Below are 14,060 nucleotides of genomic sequence, written 5' to 3' on the forward strand. Positions count from 1 at the left end.
ATTTCAAATGAACAGCTGAGGTATCAGGTGATGCCGATCAGCTGTTCATTTGAAGTCGCCGCGGTGCCCTCAGAGGGTTCATGTGAGTTCATGCTTGACTGCATTGCATGAACTCACATGAACTTTCCCACGGCCGCACAGGTCAGCCTCACCTCCCAGACCGGTCATGATTGGTGTGTGTGGGTGTCTGTGCGGGTGTGCGCGGTGTGTGGGGTGTCTGTGCGGTGTCTGTGCAGTGTCTGTGCGGTGTCTGCGGGTGTGTGCGGTGTCTGTGCGATGTCTGCGGGTGTGTGCGGTGTCTGTGCGATGTCTGGGGGTGTGTGCGTGCAGGCAGACATAGGCCGATGTGACACTACTACTCCCATCGGCCTATGTCTGTCCCCCGTCCACTCGTGCCAGCAGGATCAGCTCGATGGGAGCAGTAGTTCCCATCAGCCTGATCCTGCCATTTAAATTGCCCTACTGTGTCCCCAATAAATTTTAAATACATGTCATTGGTGGCCAGTGGTTACCTACAATAAATTAGTTCATACATTACCTGTCCCCGCCGATCGCCACCTAAAATAAAGTAAAAAATAAAAAACTACACCTATACTCACCTAGACACCTAATTCCCCGAAGCCATCGATCTCCTGTAATAAAATAGAAAATAATAAACCACAACCTTATCCTTACCCCTCCGTAGTAGTCCACGAGTGTCCCACGATGATCTCCAGTTCAGAGCAGCCACATAGAATGTGACCGCTCTGAACCGCTGCCGCCGCTAGAATGACGGGGCCGTAAAGCAGCCCCGTCATTGCATAAACGGGTTCGCCGGAGTTCAGGCAGTGCTGCTCCGGTCAGTTCCTTTACGGCCCTGCTGTATCGTGAGAAATTCCCACGGTACAGCAGTGCCGTAAAGGTGGTCTCCGGAGCTGCGCTGCCTGAATGCACTCCGGTGACCCCAGTCAGGGCTCACACTGCCGGGAGCGGACGTGTTCCCGGCAGTGTGAGCTTACAGCAGCCATGCACAGCTGTCACCATCTCCAGATGTGACAGCTGTGCATGGGAGATCAGCGCAGGAACGTGGACAGGTAACTATTTTTTTTAGTAAACTAAGAATTAAATAAAATGGTGTGTTTTATTTCAAATAAATTATTTTTTTCTGGGCGTAGTGTGTGTTTTCTTTTTAACACTTTGTAGGTTAGTAATGGGGGTGTCTTATAGACGCCTATCATTACTAACCTGGGCTTCATGGCAGCTGGCGCTGACATGAACCCCAGCCCCATTACCCCCTGCCACCGCACCAGGGCAGCGTGGAAGAGCGAGGCTACGTGCCAGAATTGGCGCATCCTATGGATGCGCCATTTCTGGGGCGGCTGACGGCTGGTGTTTCTAGCCTGGGAGGGGGCCAATATTCATGGCACCCTTCCTGGGCTATTAATATCAGCCCCCAGCTGTCTGCCTAGCCTTTGCTAGCTATTAAAATAGGGGGGACCCCACGTCATTTTTTTTGGGGGGTCCCCCATTTTAATAGCTAATAAAGGCTAGGTATTCAGCTGGGGGCTGATATTAGTAGTCTGGGAAGCTCCGTGGGTATTACCCCCTTCCCAGGCTTCAAACATCTGCCCCAGCCGTCTGCTTAACCTCCGCTAGAGACTAAAATTATGGGGCATCCCACGCCAATTTTTTTTTTAAATAAATCCTTTATTTTAACACGAAATGACATTTGAGGAGTTAATAAAGATGCAGTCCCTAAATTATTATTTATTTTTTAATTAATTTTTCCCAAAAATTTTGATGTGGGCTTTGCCATATTTTTGTATGCCAGCCAGGTACAGCATCCAGCTTCTATGAACGCGCCATTTTCTCGGGTGGCTGCGGACTGCAATTTGCAGTGGGGGGGAGGCCCAGAAAGCTTGGGTCTCCCTGCGCTGCAGATTCCATCCCCCAGCTGCCTAGTTGTACCTGGCTGGACACAAAAATAGGGAGAAGCCCCACGTATTTTTTTTTTAAATTATTTCATTAAATATTTTTTTTAAAAAAAAGGCTTCCCGATATTGTTGTGTCCGGCCAGGTACAAATAGGCAGCTGGTGGTTGGGGGCAGCCCGTTCCTGCCTGCTGTACCTGGCTGGACACAAATATAGTGCGAAGCCCCACGTCAATTTTTTTTTAATTATTTCAGGAAATTCATGAAATAATTTAAAAAAAATTGACGTGGGGCTTCGCACTATATTTGTGTCCAGCCAGGTACAGCAGGCAGGAACGGACTGCCCCCAACCACCAGCTGCCTATTTGTACCTGGCCGGACACATCATTATAGGGAAGCCCTTTTTTTCTTAATTATTTCATGAATTTCATGAAATAATTAAAAAAAAAATACGTGGAGCTTCGCCCTATTTTTGTGTCCAGCCAGGTACAACTAGGCAGCTGGGGGCTGGAATATGCAGCGCAGGGAGGCCCAAGATTTCTGGTCCCCACCCGCTGCAAATTGCAGTCCGCAGCCGCCCCGGAAAATGGCGCGTTCATAGAAGCGCCATCTTCTGGCGCTGTACCCAACTCATCCAGGGCCCTGGTGCGGTGGCTCACTGGGTAATAAAGGGGTTAAGGCCAGCTTGGCATTATCAGCTGGCCCTAAGCCCGAAATTCATGGGGTCACGCCAATATTAGACATGACCACCATGAATTTCTAGTAAAGTATTTAAAAAAAACACAACACCCAGAATAAAGTCCTTTAATTGAAATAAACACATAATTCTTTATTGTTCTAAATTAAACCATACTTACCATCACGCCCATTCCATCTGAAGCCAACGATCTCCTGCAATAAAAGAAAAATAATAAACCAACCTCATCCTTACCTTTCCATGGTTCCCACGACAGCTTCAGCTCTGCTACATCGAGATGACAGGCTGGACCGCAGCAGAACGCTGCCATCCAGCCTGTCATCCCGCAGACACTGAGAAGCGCAGGCATGCTTGCGCTCCTCAGTGTCTCTCTGTGACGTCATCCAGATGAGCCGAGTTCATGTCCAATGAACTCAGCTCACCTCATGCACGTCACTGACAGCGTGGGAAAATTCTCACGCTGAAGCGCTGAGTGCAGGAGAATTTTCCCACGCTGTCAGTGACGTGCATGAGGTGAGGTCATGTCCAATGAACTCGGCTCACCTCATACACGTCACTGACAGCGTGGGAAAATTCTCCTGCACTCAGCACTTCAGCGTGAGAATTCTCCCACGCTGTCAGTGACGTGCATGAGGTGAGCCGAGTTCATTGTCGGCTCATCTGGATGCCGTCACAGAGAGACACTGAGGAGCGCAAGCATGCCTGCGCTTCTCAGTGTCTGCGGGATGACAGGCTGGATGGCAGCGTTCTGCTGCGGTCCAGCCTGTCATCTCGATGTAGCAGAGCTGAAGCTGTCGTGGGAACCATGGAAAGGTAACGATGATGTTGCTTTATTATTTTTCTTTTATTGCAGGAGATCGTTGGCTTCAGCTGGAATGGGCGTGACGGTATGTATGGTTTAATTTAGAACAATAAAGAATTGTGTGTTTATTTCAATTAAAGGACTTTATTCTGGGTGTTTGTGTTTTTTTTTTAACTTTGACTATGGGGTTAGTAATGGGGGTGTCTTATAGACGCCTCTCCATTACTAACCTGGGCTTGATGTCAGCTGGTATTATAAGCTGACATCAACCCCAGCCCTATTACCCCACTGCCACCGCTACAGGGCAGTGGGAAGAGCGAGGCTAAGTGCCAGAGTTGGCGCATCCTGTGGATGCGCCATTTCTGGGGCGGCTGACGGCTGGTGTTTCTAGCCTGGGAGGGGGCCAATATTCATGGCACCCTTCCTGGGCTATTAATATCAGCCCCCAGCTGTCTGCCTAGCCTTTGCTAGCTATTAAATTAGGGGGAACCCCACGTCATTTTTTGGGGGGGTCCCCCATTTTAATAGCTAGTAAAGGCTAAGTATTCCGCTGGGGGCTGATATTAGCAGCCTGGGAAGCTCCGTGGGTGTTACCCCCTTCCCAGGCTTCAAACATCTGCCCCAGCTGTCTGCTTAACCTCCGCTAGAGACTAAAATTAAGGGGAACCCCACGCCAATTTTTTTTTAAATAAATCCTTTATTTTAACACTAAATGACAAGTACAGTAAGCAACACTGTCACTGTACTTCATATATATGTGACTGACATGTTTCTATCTATCTAATCTATGTATGATTCTCTATTCCTTCTATTCTAAATTGTCGGGTACAGATGCTGAATTGCCGGCCGGCTTTTTTAAAGAGACGGTGTATGAAAACACTATTATTTTTTTAAATAAATCCTTTACACTAAATGACAAGTACAGTAAGCAACACTGTCACTGTACTTCATATATATGTGACTGACATGTTTCTATCTATCTAATCTATGTGTGAAGCTCTATTCTGTCTGTTATAAATTGTCGGGTACCGCTGCTGAATTGCCGGCCGGCTTTTTTAAAGAGACGGTGCACGAAAACACTAATATTTTTTTTAATAAATCCTTTGCACTAAATGACAAGTACATTAAGCAACACTGTCACTGTACTTCATATATATGTGACTGACATGTTTCTATCTATCTAATCTATGTGTGATGCTCTATCTTTCTGTTATAAATTGTCGGGTACCGCTGCTGAATTGCCGGCCGGCTTTTTTAAAGAGACGGTGCATGAAAACACTAATATTTTTTTTAATAAATCCTTTGCACTAAATGACAAGTACATTAAGCAACACTGTCACTGTACTTCATATATATGTGACTGACATGTTTCTATCTATCTAATCTATGTGTGAAGCTCTATTCTTTCTGTTGTAAATTGTCGGGTACCGGTGTATGCCGCTGATGAATTGCCGGCTTTTCGCATAATACATTCTACATTATTCTTAGTTGTTTTACTTCATGTAGAATTAACCTACAAGGAAAGAAAGGGTTTATTTTCATTCCGATATTTCTGTCCCATTGACTTGCATTGGTTTCCGGTATCGGAATCGGCGATATCCGATACTTTTTGAGTATCGGTCCGATCCAATCCGATACGATATTACCTGATATCGGAAGGTATCGCTCAACACTAGTGATCACCTAACAAATGAGCAAAATGTTAGTTTGTTGGTGATCGGATCATTTTTGCTGGCAAAAATATCATCTTTATCTGCTGCACATCACCCCATGTAAAGAGGGTATGTACTGCTAATAACAATGCTTTATGGAGACAGAACGATTGTATTATCGATCGTTTTGTTGCTAACAGTTCTCGGTCCATGTAAACAAGACGGCAAATAACTGTTGATTGACTTGTAAATAGTCGATCGGTGCACGTTAATAGGTTGAAATTGGCTGGTCTACACGTACCCTTAACATTTGTGCTTTATTTGGGCTTTGTAAAGAGTACCTGTCAGTAGATCTGTACACAGAGTAGGGTTTTAAAGGATTTATCCAGGACTTTGTTTCTCACTATGGACTTAAAAACTAACAGGCAGGTAGTTGCTAACTACCTGCCTTGTTCCAGCCGGTGCCAGCATAGAGAGGTCATTGACTGATACTGCCGGTGATTCAGCTCCTCAACATCAACAGAACAGCTCTTCCTCTTCAGGGCTGCTCTGTCGCCTGGACATGATTACCGACATCATATTGATTTACAGCTGGCTCCCTGCAGTTAGGCAGCAGGGAGCCAGCTGTCAATCAGTATTGCATTCATGCCTTGTCAACAGAGCAGAGAGAGAAAAAAGCCACTGCTCTGTCGACGTGATGTCAGTGGAGGCCGCTGAATCGCCTGCAGGAGTGGTCTGTGACCATCCTGTGCCAGCAGAGATTGGCGCCTTGTACAATAGGCAGGTAAGTAGCACCTACCTATCTGCTAGCTTTCAGGCCCTTAGTAAAAAAAAATATATATATAGTCTTGGACAAACCTTTTAATATATATTCTACTGATATCCTACTCTTTTCATATAGGCAAACAGATGGTGACCAACAATGCGTACAAGCCCACAACATGACTATACCATAATATGTCAGCACAGAATAGTATGAGCTTGTACTTATAGTTCATGCATCATAGACCTATGACATCAGGCCCCTCTTCTCTTGTCTGCCATTATGCTGTAAGCTGGAGTTTCCCAGCAGTTGCTGAAATAGTAAAGCAGTAACAGGAAGTGAGCGAAACCCACACAGGAACTGAAACAACAGCCGGTGTCTCGCTATGTGTTCACACAACCCATAAACTATCTTCACGTGCGTGGAATGTCATGGTCGCTTCTTGCACTGAAGAAATAATCAGGTTCAATGACTCTACCACATACAGTACATAGAGAGAAAAGTGGCTGCCAAATTCATCTGGCACCGCTTATCTCTGGATTAAAGGGGAACTAATTAGGTAAAAATCTAATTTCTGCGATCTTTGAGTCCATACTGTCTGCCATCCTTAATTAATTGTTGGAATACTATGTGAATTTACGGATGATTATACAGATAATACAGAATAAACATATCAAATTTCAAATATACTTAAACATAATATATCTACAGTAGATGTAACCTGTAAAGGTTAAATTCCAACTTCAAACACAGTAAGGCTGGGGCTAGACGGTGACTTTGGCCATAGCACCTGTCGTGGGACCAAAGATTGCTAGGTGGTAATGGGTGAATAATTGGGAGGAATTGGAGTGATACCTGCAGGCCGAATGATCAGCTGAATCATTATTCGGCTGACAGCGATCTATTGTGTGTAGGGAACCGGTCAGGTTTAACCAAACGAAAAATCCATCATCTCTTATTACATGACCAGAAAAAATTTCCAAACATGCTGCTTTCTAAGGAGTAGAACAGTAAATTAAATATATATTTTTTAAAACGCGTGTCTTTTAGGCTTGGAACCTGTAAAGAGCAAAGTTGGCATTATGAGATATAACAGTTTAGGCAGACCAGTGTGAACACACTGCCCCTTCTGTCTTGACTGACATCCCCCTTGCTGCTGTAGTCACAACTAGCCTTCTTCTAATCTTGTGTCTCATGCTTGTAGCCATGGTCACACAATCAGGATTCAGTGCAGATTTCACACTGCAAATCCACAGCAATACAGTATGATACAAATGATTGGTGTTTTCTATATCCCATTCACACATTGCAGAAAAATCTGCATGAAAATGAGAATATGCTGCGGATTTTTAAATCTGCAGTATGCTCATTCTTTTGTGGATATCAATTGTGGATTTCACCCTATACAAGGCAGATTTGTAAGTGACGCGCCCCCTGGGCCGCGCGTGTGTGGGGATACCCGGAACTGGACCCGTTGCGGATGCTGGGGGTTGTAGTCTTCGTGTGGCGGGGACCCGGTCCCGTGGCTCAGGGTGGTCAACTCAAATGGCAGTCTATTTATAGGATTTTATGATATTAAAATGTCCGACTACGCCACCCGTGGATTGCGGTCAGGATGAACCGCCGCTGCAGGGCAGACCGCTGAGGCTGGTGTTGTGGGTGCAGCAGAGTGTAGTACAACTCCCCAGGAGTGTGGCCTCAGGGCAGTGTATGCGGAGGATGGGGGTGATGGTGCAGGAGTAGCAGTGACGACACAGAGTCAGTGATGCAGTCCAGGGTCTTTACTCACAGTTCTTATTATCCAGACCACTTCTGCAGGTAACGGCTGCCCACGTCGTACTGTGCTCACCAGGTGAGGGGCTCGGCCGACTCCCAGGTATCTCCGGAGCGTTTCACAGGACCCCCTTTGTGTGTCCTTTCTCTGGCCTGTCATACCCCGCCAGTGACCACGCTTCTGTCCGGCTGCCTCGGGCCTTCTCTTGGTAAACTTGGCGCCGGTTTCCCTGACCCTATATGGTGCCTTCCTAGGGGGTGTAGCGAGGGGCTGCGCCACATGAAATGTCACAGCCTCCGGTTTCTAGCTGAGGGTAGTTCCCCGCCTCCACTAGTTTCAGGGACCAGTCTCCCCCTTTGGCCTGACCCTTCTACGCAGGTAGATTCGGGCGTGTGGTGGCGACTCGCCGGTCCACACCCCTGGGGTCCCCTCTTTCCTGGTTCCTGGAGCCTCCTCCGCTCCTCTTCCTTCCTTCCCCTTCCTTCTCCTTCCTTCTGCTTCCTCCAGGCTCCGGCCTCTCTCTTAGGCCTGCCTGCGGAGCAGAGCCCATGCAGAGCCTCTGCTCCCTGTCTTCTCCTCTCACTCTGAGCTGACTGACTAACTGAACACTGATCTAAGATGGCGCCCACATTTTATACCTCCCTCTAGGTGCACCCAGGAACTGCTCTCTCCCTGCTCCTGCACTACAGAGTTCCCCCTTCCTCTGTGTTCCCTCCCCCCCACTCCAGCCAGGGACAGAGACTGTCGCGCTCTGCTTGGAGCATATCGGTCGCCCTGCCCCCCGGAAATGTGGTGTAATGCATGCAGGTGTCGGGGTCCTGATCCACACTCCATCCTTACCTGAGAGTGAGATATCGCACATCTGGTTGAGATGCAATACCTCTGTAGCAACCGAGCCCTCGGGGTGCCACATACGCAAATACACAGTGGAGATTTTCGGAGAGATGTGAACATGAATTTGCGCAGTGCAGTGATGCACTGAGAGGTGTACTGTGATGAAGCTGAGCATAGTACACCTCTCTGCTCTGTACTGCACATGCCCAAGGAATACAGCGTACCCATCTCTGTACTGCACATGCCCAAGGAATACAACGTACACCTCTCTCTACTGCACATGCCCAAGGAATACAGCATATACCTCTCTCTACTGCACATGCCCAAAGAATACAATGTACACCTCTCTGTACTACACATGCCCAAAGATTTCAACTTACACTCTCTATACTGCACAAGCCCAATGAATACAGCATACACCTCTCTGTACGGCACATGCCAAAGGATTACAACATATACCTCTCTGTACTGCACATGCCCAAGGATTACAACATACAAGTGCTTCTCACTAAATTAGAATATCATCAAAAGGTTATTTTATTTTAGTTCTTCAATACAAAAAGTGAAGCTTATATATTATATAGAGTCATTACAAACAGTGATCTATTTCAAGTTTTTTTCTATTAATGTTGATGATTATTGCTTACAGCCAATGAAAACACAAAAGTCATTGTCTCAGTAAATTAGAATAGTTAACAAAAAACACCTGCAAAGGCTTCCTAAGCATTTAAAAAGATCCCTTAGTCAGTTTCAGTAGGCTCCACAATCATAGGGAAGACTGCTGAAGTGACAGATGTCCAGAAGGCAGTCATTGACACACTCCAAATGGAGGGTAAGCCACAAAAGGTCATTGCTAAAGAAGCTGGCTGTTCACAGAGTGCTGTATCCAAACATATTAATGATAGGTTGAGTGGAACAGAAAAGTGTGGTAGAAAAAGGTGCACAAGCACCTGGGATAACCGCAGCCTTGAAAGGATTGTTAAGAAAAAGACATTCAAAAATTTGGGGGAGATTCACAAGGAGTGGACTGCTGCTGGAGTCATTGCTTCAAGAGCCACCACTCAAAGACGTATCCAGGACATGGGCTACAAATGTCGCATTCTTTGTGTCAAGCCACTCATGACCAATAGACAACGCCAGAAGCGTCTTACCTGGGTCAAGGAGAAAAAGACCTGGACTGTTGCTCAGTGGTCCAAGGTGTTGTTTTCAGATCAAAGTAAATTTTCATTTGGAAATCAAGGTACCAGAGTCTGGAGGAAGAGTGGAGAGGCACTCAATCCAAGCTGCTTGAGGTCTAGTGTGAAGTTTCCACAATCAGTGATGGTTTGCAGAGCCATGTCATCTGCAGGTGTAGGTCCACTGTGTTTTATCAAGACCAAAGTCAGCTCAGCCATCTGCCTGGAAATTTTAGAGCACTTCATGCTTCCCACTGCCAAAAATCTTTTTGGAGATGGAAATTTCATTCTCCAGCAGGACTCGGCACCTGTCCACACTGCCAAAAGTACCAACACCTGGTTTAAAAACAACATTACCACTGTGCTCGATTGGCCAGCAAACTTGCCTGACCTTAACGCCATAGAGAATCTATGGGGTATTGTCAAAAGGAAGATGAGAGACACCAGACCCAACAATGCAGACGAGCTGAAGACTGCTATCAAAGCAACCTGGGCTTCCATAACACCTCAGCAGGCTGATTGCCTCCATGCCACGCAGCATTGATGTAGTAATTGATGCAAAAGTATCCCCGACCAAGTATTGAGTGCATTTACTGAACATACATTTCAGTAGGCCAACATTTCGGATTTTAAAAACATTTTTCAAGCTGATATTATAAAGTATTCTAATTTACTGAGATGATGACTTTTGTGTTTTCATTGTCTGTAAGCCATAATCATCAACATTAACAGAAATAAACACGTGAAATAGATCACTCTGTAATGACTCTATATAATATATGAGTTTCACTTTTTGTATTGAACAACTAAAATAAATTAACTTTTTAAAGATATTCTAATTTAGTGAGAAGCACTTGTATACCTCTCTGTACTACACATGCCCAAGGAATACAGCGTACACCTCTCTGTACTGCACATGCCCAAGGATTACAATGTTTAACTCTCTGTACTGCACACGCCAAGGATACATGCCCAAGAAATACAAAGTACACCTCGCTGTACTGAACATGCCTAAAGATTACAACCTACACCGTCTGTACTGCACAAGCCCAAGGAATACAGTGTACACCTCTCTGAACTGCACATGCCAAAGGATTACAGCGTTCGACTCTCTGTACTGCACATGCCAATTATTACAACGTACACCTCTCTGTACTGCACATACCCAAGGAATACAGCGTACACCTCTCTTTACTGCACATGCCCAAGGAATACAGCGTACACCTCTCTTTACTGCACATGCCCAAGGAATACAGCGTACACCTCTCTTTACTGCACATGCCCAAGGAATATAGTATACACCTCTCTGTACTGCACATGCCCAAGGAATATAGCGTACACCTCTCTGTACTGCACATGCCCAAGGAATACAGCGTACACCTCTCTTTACTGCACATGCCCAAGGAATATAGCATACACCTCTCTGTACTGCACATGCCCAAGGAATATAGCGTACACCTCTCTGTACTGCACATGCCCAAGGAATACAATGTTCACCTCTCTATACTGCACAGGCCCAAGGATTGCAACGTTCAACTCTCTGTACTGCACATGCCGATAGAATACAACTTACACCTTTCTGTACTGCACATGCCTATAGAATACAACGTACAATACACCTGTCTATAGTGCACATGCCCAAGGAATACGACATACACCTCTCTGTATTGCATATGCCCAAAGAATACAATGTACACCTTTCTGTACTGCATGTTCCCAAAGACTACAACCTACACCCTCTGTACTGCACAAGCCCAAGGAATACAGCGTACACCTCTCTGTACTGCACATGCCCAAGGAATACAACATTCACCTCTCTCTATGCACATGCCCAAGGATTACAATGTATACCTCTCTGTACTGCACATGCCCAAGGAATACAACATTCACCTCTCTCTACTGCACATGCCCAACGATTACCACGTTCAATTCTCTGTACTGCACATGCCTATAGAATACATCGTACACCTCTCTGTACTGCACATGCCCAAGGATTACCACATACACCTCTCTGTACTGCACATGCCTAAGGAACACAGCGTACACCTCTCTGTATTGCACATACCTATAGAATACAATATACACCTCTCTGTATTGCACATGCCTATAAAATATAACATACACTTCTCTGTTCTGCACATTCCCAAATAATACAATGTACACCTCTCTCTACTGCACATGCCCAAGGAATACAACGCTTTGCTAAGATTTGAAAGAAGCTTGTGGTGACTACAGTAGACATAGGGATGTCAATCATGGTTGAACACTTTTCTGTACTGTACATCTGTGCATTGTGATGCAGCAGAATCAATAAAATCTAAAAAAAACACACAAAAAACGGCCATATGTAGATTGTGTACACTGTTAATATTTTATTGATTCTGCTGTATCAGAGAAAACTGACCAGTGCGTTTGGAAAGATTGATAGGGCAGTACGGTGGGTCAGTGGTTAGCACTGCAGCCTTGCAGCGCTGGGGTCCTGGGTTCAAATCCCACCAAGGACAACATCTGCAAGGAGTTTGTATGTTCTCCCCGTGTTTGTGTGGGTTTCCTCTGAGTTTTACAGTTTCCTCCCACATTCCAAAGACATACTGATAGGCAATTTAGATTATGAGCCCCAATGGGGACAGTGTCGATAAGGTCTATAAAGCGCTGTGGAATTAATGGCGCTATATAAGCGAGTAAAATGAATAAATAAATAAATTGTCAGGTCATGTAATAAGGCATGGTAACCATGGTAAAACAACCTGACAGGTTCCATTTAAATAGATTTACAAGCATTGCATTTAAAGAGTGTACATTTTCCTTTTTATGATAGTTTTGAAATACAGATCAATACAGTCATTCAGAGAGAACAAAGTATGGTAATGCGTTAATCTACTACTTACAGGTTATAAATACAAAGTCAAAGTGTATACCTTTCCAAAATCTCTGACATCAAACAGGTCAAATACTTCAAAGAGGTCAGCTCGGCGCATCCCAAATTTTTCAATGCAGTTTGAGAGGAAGGTCCGAATATTCTTCAAGCAAAGAAACTGAAAGAAATTAAAAGCATTATTATCTCACTCATTTCTTATCACCTTATCAATCGGACATGCCAGATCCTTATCTTTCCTGACATCATCTGTCAGGGGGAATGTTGGGAGGCCCCAATACACACTAGATTGTCGGCTGAGCCTGTCGATATTGGCCTGTTCGGTCGACAGTAGTCTAATATGTATGGGGGTCTTCACAACCATTGGTCAACACACTATAATGTACATATCAAATGTAGCAACCAAATGTGGAGCAAAATAAGCAGAGTTTTTTTCCATCTAATGCCTAACTAAAAAAAAATCATTGGGTGTTACTACATCTACTGAATGCCCCCTCCCTCATATACACACATTTATATTAATAATTATTCGAAGAGCAGCATTAGGTAAGGGGAGACAACTGACCAACACCCACCCATAGTACTGTTTCTTGCTTACTTATGTAGCTTCCATTAGAAAGACATTTTTGTATGCCTCTACAAAAATCTTAGACAACATTTTGTGGGCATTTTATTGGGGACAGTTACCATACAGATCTATAATATTAGCCACGTGTATAAGCTTCAAAACATTGTGTATGGCCTCTTCAGTAAAAATAAACTTGGCATGTCTGAACTTAGTTAGATGGACATTAGTGGTGCTGATTTCCAGAAACAGAACAGGGATGAAAAGCAGAGAATCGGACTGGCTGTTCTGGACAGTTTATAGGAGTGCTGAGGAACAAGGGGCAATAGCCTCTTTCTAGAAGATGCTCTCATAATAAAATGTACCGTAGCTATGTGCCATAGTTGAGAGGTGGCGTGGCGAGTGCAATAAAAAACAACCCTATCTTCTGTACAAAAGACGTGATGTAGCCCCTGGGAGTTTTGTTGTATGAGACAGTGCCCAGTGGCTTTTTATTATTACTGCATTCATTGCACCGGTTCCTTATCCAATGGAAGAAAATCTATACTGAGTATTAAAGCTACAGAGTGAACTTCGCTTCTGCAAACACTGAAAGCAGTGTACATGTTTGCATACTACTTTATTTATAACAATGGCAGATATGTCATTTGGCGCTTCCTTTTTTTTGAAAGAACATATTTACATGAACCACACATGACTGTATAAATCATCTTTATTTACATCATTTGCCTATTGCTAGTCTTAATTTATGCTTGTTTGTCATGTGCAACCAAAATAGTTTTACTGACCATTTATTCAACAATTCCATTTTGATAACAGACTTGTAGAAATCTTGTCATTGTTGTGCAAATTCTCTTGAAAGTCACCATGGTGTCCTAGAATTAAAGGGAAACTGTCACCTGGGCTGCAGAGTCATCTGTCAATCAAAGTGCTGGGGCGTGCTTACAACCGTCGCTCACAGTGTAGTGAGTGGTAACTGTAGCCACTCCATGCAGGCCCCCATGACTGAAAGC

General features: G+C 44.7%; 1 protein-coding gene across 4 annotated transcripts in view; it reads right to left on the minus strand.

Moving 5' to 3' along the window:
* The window catches only part of VAV1 (vav guanine nucleotide exchange factor 1), a 156,940-nt gene that overhangs the window by 116,709 nt on the left and 26,171 nt on the right, over positions 1-14,060 (minus strand). For all 4 annotated transcript variants that reach the window (XM_073665646.1, XM_073665644.1, XM_073665647.1 and 1 more), the window contains exon 2: positions 12,526-12,642. In XM_073665646.1, the coding sequence (XP_073521747.1) occupies positions 12,526-12,642 (117 nt within the window). The remainder of the gene's footprint in view (positions 1-12,525; positions 12,643-14,060) is intronic.

This window comes from Phyllobates terribilis, unplaced genomic scaffold (genome assembly GCF_046119375.1).
Source record: "Phyllobates terribilis strain yellow unplaced genomic scaffold, ASM4611937v1 Scaffold_2__4_contigs__length_985480577, whole genome shotgun sequence".
Classification (NCBI taxonomy): Eukaryota; Metazoa; Chordata; class Amphibia; order Anura; family Dendrobatidae; genus Phyllobates; species Phyllobates terribilis.